We start from the raw sequence: 12,187 nt of genomic DNA, 5'->3' as shown, positions 1-12,187 counted from the left end.
AATAGCCATGCTTAATTAATCAATTTTTAAAAGCAGTGTTGTAAAACAAAACAAACTTTAACACATAGCGATATCTCATTAGCAGCAACATTCTACTAGATACATGATTGGTTGCTCCACGGTATGGACCTGGAAACAAAAATGATGACATCCGATGAAATAAGCACGACCACAGTTGATTAAATTTCTCTCTGACGTTTAGAGTTGGAGAAGACGTTTAAATTTCTTTTAAGCCTATTTTTGAGAATATGTACTACAGTCTACAGTCGTGTCGGTTAGATACCATAGATCTTACAACTCGGTAGGGGTGGAAGGAAGGAAATGTTTTATTTAACGACGCACCTCAATAGAGCGGTCTACCACTGAACTACACACGACCCTTTTGTGTTATTAAATAACCCTGTGTATGACGGGACGTAGCCCAGTGGTTAAGCGCTCGTTTGATGCGCGGTTCGTTTCAGATCGATCCCCGTCGGTGGGGTTATTGGGTTATTTCTCGTTCCAGCCAGTGCACCACGACTGGTATATCAAAGGCTGTGATATGTGCTGTCTTGTCTGTGGGATGGTACATATAAAAGAACACTTGCTACTAATGGGAAAAAAATGTAGCGGGTTTCCTCTCTAAGACGATATGTCAGAATAACCAAATGTTCGACATCCAATAGCCGATGATTAATAAATCAATGTGCTCTAGTGGTATTGTTAAACAAAACAAACTTTTATATGCACCATCCCATAGACAGGATAGCACATACCACAGCCTATGATGTACCAGTCGTGGTGCACTAGCTGGAGCGAGAAATAGCGTAATAGCGGTAGGGGTGGGGTAGCATACTTCCAATGTGATCCCTCTGATTCGCAACGGCAAACCTTTTAGCCAGGCGATCCAGCAGTTGTGCCCACAGTGAGCACGCTTGAACCGTTTGTACGTAAGCAGACAAACTATATTGACAGTAACTTACGGGATCTATGTACCAGTAATGTATTTTTCATGGGTAATACAACTAGCATCTGGACTGACTGAAAGCTGCAACCTTGAGTATATTATTTATCATTTAAAACCGATCGTTCACATTAATATTCCGACCCCCACACGCCGGTCTTAAATACCCGCTGGCCACAGACGTTAATCGATGTCAGATAAAAACTGTATACTGGTGGAAAATAAATAAGGGAACATTTGGTATTATTTATTAGATTTATTTTATCAATAGTTTAATAACATCCATAATATAATGTAAGATTGAATGTCAGTGATGTCATATTGAATGTCAGTAATGTGTTTAAATGTCAGTAATGTGTTTGAATGTCAGTAATGTCAGATTGAATGTCAGTAATATGGGATTGAATGTCAGCAATGTGGGATTGAATGTCAGTAACTTGGGATTGAATGCCAGTAATATGAGATTGAATGTCAGTATTGTGGAATTGAATGTCAATAATGTGAGAATGAATGTCAGTAATGTGAGAATGAATGTCAGTAATGTGAGACTGAAACGTCAGTAACGTGAGATGAATGTCAGTAATGTGAGACTGAATGTCAATAGTATGAGACTGAAATGTCAGTAACGTGAGATGAATGTCAGTAATGTGAGACTGAATGTCAATAATATGAGACTGAAATGTCAGTAACGTGAGATGAATGTCAGTAATGTGGGATTGAATGTCAGTAACTTGGGATTGAATGCCAGTAATATGAGATTAAATGTTAGTATTGTGGAATTGAATGTCAGAGACCGTTTTATTTAGTTACTGTAAATTTCAAATTTGATAGTTTTTGCCCTAGGCCTATGTTTGCTAATATATACGTTTAATGTCCGGAGTGGGCTCGAAATTGGTTGTGTTTTGCTCTAGGCTTATTCTCACATTATGTTTACCAACAAATACGTTTAATGTCATCAGTGAACTCGAAAAGGCTACAGGCTATCATATCAGATTTAGAAAACTGTTTATTAGATCTATATGACTGTACACACAGTCCTTGGTGACTTTCGTGGTTAAAACAAACACTGGCATAGCCAAGATTTAATATTCGGAGGTGGCGGGGGGTGGGGTGGGGGGGGGGGGGGGTGGGGGGGGGAACCTAACAAACCGCCACCATGTTAAATCATGTCAGGGTGTCAGGATTATTTTAATTTATACTTGATACCTACCAGTGAATATATATTTAAATACATTTGTAAAAAACCCAACCCAAAACATCAACATCCCCTCCCCCCCCCCCCCCCCCCCCCCCCCCCAACAAAACAACAAAACCAAAACATCAACTACAAGCATATATTATTATTATTATTATTATTATTTGAGGTTTTTTTTGGAGGGGCATGGTATAAAGTTTACATTACTATAAACATTTCTTTCCTTTAATTTCCTTTATGTTTTAAAAAGACTGAACAGTACACCTAGTAGTCATAAAAACAGCTATTTGACAGATTAAATAAAATATATATTCACTTTTGTTAGTACAACGTAAAACAGATTAGGCTATTTACAGATATTTTTTTCTGTTCAATTACAAACGTCAGTTTCAACAAATACAACACGTGTCAGATCGCCCTTATGTTATAGAATCACAACTGCATTTTATGCGAAACGAATAAAAGTGTCAATGGATTTAACACCTGTCTCACTACAGAGCCAATAACCAGACGCAGATTTAGCCAACACCACCCCTATTTTTGGTCTAGTTACTAATTTTGTCTTTGTATACTTTTTTCTCGTTTACCTTAGCTTAGTAACTTGTTTAACGTGTCCATATACCACTAGGGTTTCGAACACGATAGGATCGGGGGTCTGACTCGGGACAGGGATACTTGTTTACCAATGCAGGCGCGGGATCTAGCTTAGTCGGTAAAGCGCCCACCCGAAGTGCTTGTGTCATAGGATCGAACCACCGTGGTATGTGCTATCCTGTCTGGGGAACGTGGCTATAGAAAATCCCCTAATGCTAATGAAAAAATGTGACTACGTGTCAAAAATATCAAATATTTGACATCCAATAGCCGATAAATACATCAATGTGCTCTAGTGGTATCGTTAAACAAAACAAACAACTTATATAAGGTGAATAATCTTATTTAACAATGCCAACAATTATATTACGTTAAAGGGACATTCCTGAGTTTGCTGCATTGTAAGATGTTTCAGACTAATAAAATATTTCTACGATTACACTTACGTACGAAATAATAGTTTTTAGGAAATAAAATGAACTTTAACCTAGTACAAATATTAGAACGGTCAGAAACACGTTTAATATATAGCCACTAATATTTTATGCAGAAAAATATATTGATATGTAATTACAATCGTTCACAAGTCTGTGTTAGTCGATAACATCTTAACAATTGCAGCAAACTCAGGAGTGTCCCTTTAACACGGTTCTCAACTCCCACCCCTAATAAAAATCGTTGATCCGAGCCCACTAACGGCCAATATTTGTACTCACTTTTTGAGTTTCGGAACTCATTTCATTGTCCGTGTTGTCATGCATCCGAATTTCATCGTACACTCGTCCGAACGACACTGTTGTCTTCCCCATACCGCGACCGGTCATCCAGCATGGCACTTTAGTGAACGCTATCGAAAGTACAGTATAGTGCGCGACACGACACAACACCGTATGCAAGAAGAAAAGAAAAAAAATCGACCTCACTTTATATAAACGGCTGTTGTCATCTTGCTTTAGTTGACGAAGGAGATATCAAAGTGCTCACGGACTTAATGGGAGATTTGGCGGCAAATAATCTGTGAGTGTTTCTTTTGAAAATTACGGACTGAAATGAATGCGTGAATGAATGAATGAATGGATGGATGAATGAACGAACAAACGACTGAATGAAAGAAAAAAGAAAGAAAGAACGAATGAATGAATGAAACAAGTTAGTTTGTTTTGTTTAACGACACCACTAGAGCACATTGATTTATTAACCATCGATTACTGAACATAAGCGTATGAGACGGGTTGGGGGAAGCAACGGGCACCCCCTAATGCTGGAGGAAAACCTCAAACTCGGACAAAACTGTTACAGATATTCGGGAACATTGTGCTAACCTGATACCTTTCCACCATGTATTTTCATTATTCTACCCTAGTTGTAATCCACGTGAAAATGCGTGGTGATTGGTTTGCAACCCTATATAGCTGTTTGGCAGTAATACTAATATGAATAAATATTGTTATGCAGATTCGGGCATTTTCGCTTAATTCAGGCAAACTCCAGCCTGCCCACCACCCCACCCCCTACAAAATTGAGAGCCCGTACGCCTATGCTATTGAATGTCAAACATTTGACATATAGTCTTAGAGAGGAAACCCACTATATGTTTTTCATTGATAGCAAAATGTTAAAGTTTATTTTGTTTAACGTCACCACTAGAACACATTGATTAAAGCTCGTGACAACAGAAAATTATTTCACAAGGGACATAAATATGATACAAAATGGAAGCTCGTTTAATATCCTATAAATAACATAACATAACATATTAAACATAACATAACATATAACATATAACATAACGTAACATAACGTAACATAACATGTAACATAACGTAACATAACATAACATAACATGTAACATGTAACATAACATAAATTATTATAACATATAACATAACGTAAAACATAACATAATATAACACAACATACAACATAACATTACATATAACATAACATAACATAACATAGCACATGACATAACATAACATATAACATAACATAACATAACAGATAACATAACATAACATAACATAACATAACATAACATAACATAACATATAACATAACATAACATAACATATAACATAACATAACATATAACATAACATATAACATAACATAACATAACATAACATAACATAACACAATAAGTTTTATTACCAAAATGACGTGTTACACATACATTGTAGTCTTAAAGCAACATTTTGACAATGAATTAATAATATACAAGATACCAAACTGTTAACCAACAGTTATGGCTACATTACACTAAAGTACTGTCGGAAATAGAATACAAATTATTTTTGTCAATTATTTCTTTCATATTAAACTGACAAGTAAATATTTTGTAAATATCTATTAAATGATACTCTACCTAATTTAGCATTTACTTGTTTGAGTTCTCATTGATGTACAAGGTGGCGTTTACTCTTAAAATTTAAATAAAGATGTCAGTAAACAGGTGATTTGTGACCTTTATTGGAACAGACTATAACACATTTTGATCGAATGTGTCAATTTTATTTACCCTTAAACAAACTTTTAATTTAAAACTGCAAGTTAACTGATTATTTTGAATTGCAGCATAAATTATTAATTATGACAAGCATATTTATTGAATATAAATTAAATATAAGTACATTAGAAATTTACACAATCTTGCAGCCACTTAAAGGTGCTATATCATAGTTATATGTGAGCATCTGTTTGTGATAAAGATTCTCCAATAAAAATGTATTTTCTACTAGAATATAAAATTATTTCCTATAATCATTTATGGGTATATAGTTAAAGGTGTCTTTAAATGTTAAATCAAAATTTTATTAAAAAACCCAACTCCCAAATGATTTGCAATAGCTGTCCTTGTGCAGCATTGAGATATGTAGACGAATCAAGATCTATATTGTATGATGCAGTATCCTGTAGCAAAGAGCTACAAACACAACACAACATAGGCTGGCATGCTTATTTACAAGATATGCTTGATGGTAACAACATTGACAAAAGTCTACTAATTAACGCTAACATTCACTCAAAACCAAACTCTAGCTACGTAAGCAAAATCCTTGATGACAGATATTATAAACACTTTAAAATTAAGCTACAGAACTCTGAAAAGATGCAAACATTTAAACATATTAAAAACAAATATGAAATGGCAAATTACTTGAAATGTATAAAAAAAACACCCCCCAATTTTAGACAAGCTCTCACTAAACTACGTTTATGTGCTCACAGACTGGAAATAAAGATTGGACGTTATAGAAATATCCATAGAAATGAGCGTATCTGCCGGCTGTGCCAACAAGAACCAGAAGATGAGATTGCTTTTTTAACTCAATGTCCAATAAATATGCATTTAAGAAAAAGACTATATTATAAGGAAAGAAAGGAATGTTTTATTTAACGACGCACTCAACACATTTTATTTACGGTTATATGGCGTCAGACATATGGTTAAGGACCACACAGATTTTGAGAGGAAACCCGCTGTCGCCACTATATGGGCTACTCTTCCGATTAGCAGCAAGGGATCTTTTATTTGCGTTTCCCACAGGCAGGATAGCACAAACCATGGCCTTTTTTGAACCAGTTATGGATTACTGGTCGGTGCAAGTGGTTTACACCTACCCAATGAGCCTTGCGGAGCACTCACTCAGGGTTTGGAGTCGGTATCTGGATTAAAAATCCTATGCCTCGACTGGGATCCGAACCCAGTACCTACCAGCCTGTAGACCGATGGCCTACCACGACGCCACCGAGGCCGGTAGACTATATTATAAAGTCTGTCAAATATGTCCTGAGCTCACATTTCTGTCTGAACTGGAAAAATTTGTTTTCCTTCTTGACAGCCTAGAATAGGTAACTCCAACCGTTGGCCAATTCTGTTATGAAATGTTCAACCATAGGCAAAATTAACTTACCAAACCCTCTACTACAACACCAACATGAATTAACAGATAAACACACTACACACATATACGCGTACATATCGTATAGCTATTACATGTATATAACCATTGTTATCATTACTATTACTATGTATCTGATTTAACCATTTTATGTTCTTATTACGTTGTCCAATGTATACCATGACATTTTTATATGATCCATATATATAAATAAATGATTTGATGAGATAGCACCTTTAATACCGGTGTCACATATAATTTGCACTCCCCTGGATTTGCACTCCCCAGTCAAGATTATACGTAGAATAAACACTTCCCAGTGCGTATTATACATGTAATATGCACTTCTCTAGTTTATATTACATGTATAATATGCACTCCCTCTGTATAATATGCACTCCCCCAGTTTATATTACACGTAGGTTATAATAATGTTTTAAGCATTCGCATAATTATAATTTTAGTTTTAGCGTTTTTTGATGTTTGTATGGTCAGTGAATGGTTCTTGACAATTTTGCTCAAAAGTTACTTATAAATAACTACAAATATTTTGTTTTGGAGAGGGATAGGGGTAAACCATCATCAAATGTTGACCAACATTTGTTATAGTCTGTTGCAAGAAAGTGCACAAATCACCTCTTTACTGACATCTTTGTTTAAAGGGACATTCCTGAGTTTGCTGCATTGTAAGATGTTTCCGACTAATAAAATATTTCTACGATTAAACTTACATGTTAAATATATTTTCTTGTTTAGAATATCAATGTCTGTATATTCAGTGTGTTCTGGTCGTCTTAATATTTGTAAGTAGCCCGAACTGGATTTTATCTTCAAATAATTTCGTACGTATGAAAAAACTATATTTTAGGAAATAAGATGAAATTTAACCTAGTACAAATATTAGAACGATCAGGAACACGTTTAATATACCACCGCTAATAGTTTACGCAGAAAAACATATTTGATATGTAATTACAATCGCTAAAAAGTCTCTGTTAGTCGATAAAATCTTTAAAAGTGCAGCAAACTCAGGAATGTCCCTTTAAATTGCAAGAGTAAACACCACCTCGTACATCAATGAGAGCCCAAACAAGTAAATGTTAAATTAGGTAGAATATCATTAAATAGATATTTACTAAATATTTACTTTTCACTTTAATATGTAAGAAATAATCTACGCAAATCATTTTTATTCTATTTCCGACACTACTTTAGTCTATATTTTGCACCACTGAGTAACAAAAGAGAATAATGACTTCCCCCTATTGTAAAGAGTTCGAAGAGATACAGCTGCGGGTTATTCCTGATCACACGAGCTGCACGAATCAACGTTCAGAAGCGAAAGGTGATTTATTCTCGTTACCATGTTCTAATATATTTGTTTTGCTCTGGGACGGAAAGGGATGTTTGTTTAGGGACACTTTAGCACATTTTTAAAACAATGGATATTCGATGTCTAAGTTAACATGGTTATTTCAACACTTGGGTGAGTGAAAGGAGAGGAATAAACTAAAACGTAAAGTTTGTTTTGTTTAACGCAATCTGATTAAAATTAGCTCTACTGGTCTACCACTAGATCTAACAGCATTGCATGGACTTCCATGTCCAGGTGACATTTCATCTATAAATAACAATTTAGATATCGATCAACTACACTTCGCCTTTTTTTTAGCGTTATTCGGGAGCATACTAATTCTAAAAATATCGGGCGAGACTATTTATGCAATAGGCAAACTTGTTGGTCTATTTCTACATTGAAAAAAAAACCCAGGTGAAAAAGTGCAGTAATAAACTCTGGATTGTATACTATTATAAACAGATATTATGGCTATACATCACGTTTTTTTCGTCTTGAAACGTATTTTATATGAAATTTTATATTGAAATTAATTTCCGGCATACTTCGTAATTCACCCAAATCATTTCGTAAACTCTCGGCATAATCCCGAATGTTTTCAAATTCTTTTCAAATCACTGGCATGATTTTGCAAGTAAGGTTTTGATTGGTCGAATGAAAGGTCAACTGGACATGAGCTCCAACGGGCTGCTGTTAGATCTACGTGTAATAGTGGAGCTAATTTTAATTAGATTGTCTTTAACCACACTTCTAGAACACATTTATTTATTTAATCATCGGCTGTTGCATGTCAATTAATTCGGTAATGTTTACATATAGTCTAAGAGAGAAAACCCACTACATCTTTCAGTTAGTAGCAAGGGATCTTTTATATGCACCATCTCACACAGATAGGATACTATATACCACGGCCTTTGATATACCAGTCATGATGCACTGGCAAAAAAGAGAAATAACCCAATGGACACACCGACTGGGATTGATCCCAGACCGACAGCACATCAGGCGAGCGCTTTACCACTGGGCTACCTCCCGATCATCACAGTGACTGCTCATACTGAGTAAACCACTAGTTGAGACAAGTCGAAACATGGGAAACCCGATCATCACAGTGACTGCTCATACCGAGTGCACCACTAGTTGAGACAAGTGAAAACATGGGGAACCCGATCATCACACTGACTGCTCATACCGAGTGCACCACTAGTTGAGACAAGTCGAAACATGGGGAACCCGATCATCACACTGACTGCTCATACCGAGTGCACCACTAGTTGAGACAAGTCGAAACATGGGGAACCCGATCATCACACTGACTGCTCATACCGAGTGCACCACTAGTTGAGACAAGTCGAAACATGGGGAACCCGATCATCACAGTCACTGCTCATACCGAGTGCACCACTAGTTGAGACAAGTCGAAACATGGGAAACCCGACCACCACAGTGACTGCTCATACCGAGTGCACCACTAGCTGAGACAAGTGGAAACATGGGGAACCCGATCATCACAGTGACTGCTCATACCGAGTGCACCACTAGTTGAGACAAGTCGAAACATGGGGAACCCGATCATCACAGTGACTGCTCATACCGAGTGCACCACTAGTTGAGACAAGTCGAAACATGGGGAACCCGATCATCACACTGACTGCTCATACCGAGTGCACCACTAGTTGAGACAAGTGGAAACATGGGGAACCCGATCATCACACTGACTGCTCATACCGAGTGCACCACTAGCTGAGACAAGTGGAAACATGGGAAACCCGACCACCACAGTGACTGCTCATACCGAGTGCACCACTAGTTGAGACAAGTCGAAACATGGGGAACCCGATCATCACACTGACTGCTCATACCGAGTGCACCACTAGTTGAGACAAGTCGAAACATGGGGAACCCGATCATCACAGTCACTGCTCATACCGAGTGCACCACTAGTTGAGACAAGTCGAAACATGGGAAACCCGACCACCACAGTGACTGCTCATACCGAGTGCACCACTAGCTGAGACAAGTGGAAACATGGGGAACCCGATCATCACAGTGACTGCTCATACCGAGTGCACCACTAGTTGAGACAAGTCGAAACATGGGGAACCCGATCATCACAGTGACTGCTCATACCGAGTGCACCACTAGTTGAGACAAGTCGAAACATGGGGAACCCGATCATCACACTGACTGCTCATACCGAGTGCACCACTAGCTGAGACAAGTGGAAACATGGGGAACCCGATCATCACAGTGACTGCTCATACCGAGTGCACCACTAGCTGAGACAAGTGGAAACATGGGGAACCCGATCATCACAGTGACTGCTCATACCGAGTGCACCACTAGCTGAGACAAGTGGAAACATGGGGAACCCGATCATCACAGTGACTGCTCATACCGAGTGCACCACTAGCTGAGACAAGTGGAAACATGGGGAACCCGATCTTCACACTGACTGCTCATACTGAGTGCACCACTAGCTGAGACAAGTTGAAACATGGGGAACCCGATCATCACACTGACTGCTCATACCGAGTGCACCACTAGTTGAGACAAGTCGAAACATGGGAAACCCGACCACCACAGTGACTGCTCATACCGAGTGCACCACTAGCTGAGACAAGTGGAAACATGGGGAACCCGATTATCACAGTGACTGCTCATACCGAGTGCACCACTAGTTGAAACAAGTGGAAACATGGGGAACCCGATCTTCACACTGACTGCTCATACTGAGTGCACCACTAGCTGAGACAAGTTGAAACATGGGGAACCCGATCATCACACTGACTGCTCATACCGAGTGCACCACTAGTTGAGACAAGTCGAAACATGGGGAACCCGACCACCACAGTGACTGCTCATACCGAGTGCACCACTAGCTGAGACAAGTCGAAACATGGGGAACCCGATCATCACAGTGACTGCTCATACCGAGTGCACCACTAGTTGAGACAAGTCGAAACATGGGATTTGGTTTTAGCAGTACCCTCAGAACGCTTCTTTAATAAGATATTTAACCCTTACTTGCTGCTGCTATCTACAGACCCCCCTCCCCTAAGGGGATAATATCATAGTAATACTTCAAACTCCAGGTGGGGAACTTGTTATTTTATATAGTACCGCAACGTCATATAAGTAAGACAGGTAGACTAAGTTCTTCACGTTGAATTGCTACGTAGGCTAATATGTATGCTCAGCTATATAAAAATAATAGTAGTGAGATATAACAGTAACACCGACAAAACCATCGTGGCGGCTAATGTTTGCTGTCGCGTCGGTGTTAATCGTTATGTGTGTGCCAAGCATTACATTTATGTGCACATGGAACTTAAATGTTATTTGGTGTAGCGCCAGCGCCACCGTCACCTGCAGACAGAATTAAAGATGTTCTTACCACGATATCTTGCTCCGTCTGGCCCGCTGTGGAATACTTAATGGACCTTCGTGCCGTGGCCGCTGCGGTAAGTAAAATAAGAAAACGAGGGCGTGGTCAAGAACATTTCAATGACGTAAGTAAAATAAGAAGAAAAGGGCGTGGTCAAGAACCTTTCAATGACGTAAGTAAAATAAGACAAGGCGTGGTCGAGAACCTTTCAATGACGTAAGTAAAATAAGAAGAAAGGGGTGTGGTCAAGAATCTTTCAATGACATAAGTAAAGTAAGAAGAAAAGGGCGTGGTCGAGAACCTTTCAATGACGTAAGTAAAATAAGAAGAAAAGGGTGTGGTCAAGAATCTTTCAATGACGTAAGTAAAATAAGAAGAAAAGGGTGTGGTCAAGAATCTTTCAATGACCAAGTAAAATATTATAAAAAGAAAAGGGCGTGGTCGAGAACCTTTCAATGACGTAAGTAAAATAATAAGAAAAGGGTGTGGTCAAGAATCTTTCAATGACGTAAGTAAAATAAGAAGAAAAGGGTGTGGTCAAGAATCTTTCAATGACCAAATAAAATTTTATAAAAAGAAAAGGGCGTGGTCAAGAACATTTTAATGACGTAAGTAAAATAAGAAGAAAGGGGAGTGATCAAGAATCTTTCAATGACGTATGTAAAATAAGAAGAATTCCCAAACAAAAATGCATGCTTGCGGCTAAGTTGTTGCAAGGTAGTTACAAGGTTGTTACAAGGTAGTACAAGCAATGCAAGCTATTTGCAAGCTAACATTTAGCTCGCGTAAGGTAGTCAGTAATACTGCA

The 12,187-nt window shown here is 38.1% G+C and overlaps 1 protein-coding gene across 6 annotated transcripts in view; it reads right to left on the bottom strand.

Moving 5' to 3' along the window:
- The window catches only part of LOC121387331 (dipeptidyl peptidase 4-like), a 268,837-nt gene that overhangs the window by 142,124 nt on the left and 114,526 nt on the right, over nt 1–12,187 (bottom strand). For 2 of the 6 annotated variants that reach the window (XM_041518368.1, XM_041518369.1), the window contains exon 2: nt 11,389–11,459. The exons of 2 other annotated variants lie outside the window; for them this stretch is intronic. In XM_041518368.1, the coding sequence (XP_041374302.1) occupies nt 11,389–11,459 (71 nt within the window). Of the gene's footprint in view, nt 1–3,448; nt 3,639–11,388; nt 11,460–12,187 lie in introns of those variants that run through there. 2 more of the 6 variants (XM_041518374.1, XM_041518370.1) reach the window with 2 other exon arrangements.

This window comes from Gigantopelta aegis, chromosome 13 (genome assembly GCF_016097555.1).
Source record: "Gigantopelta aegis isolate Gae_Host chromosome 13, Gae_host_genome, whole genome shotgun sequence".
In the NCBI taxonomy this organism is placed as follows: Eukaryota; Metazoa; Mollusca; class Gastropoda; order Neomphalida; family Peltospiridae; genus Gigantopelta; species Gigantopelta aegis.
The sequence above is the reverse complement of the archived record's forward strand: the minus strand, read 5'-3'. Positions and strand labels throughout refer to the sequence as shown.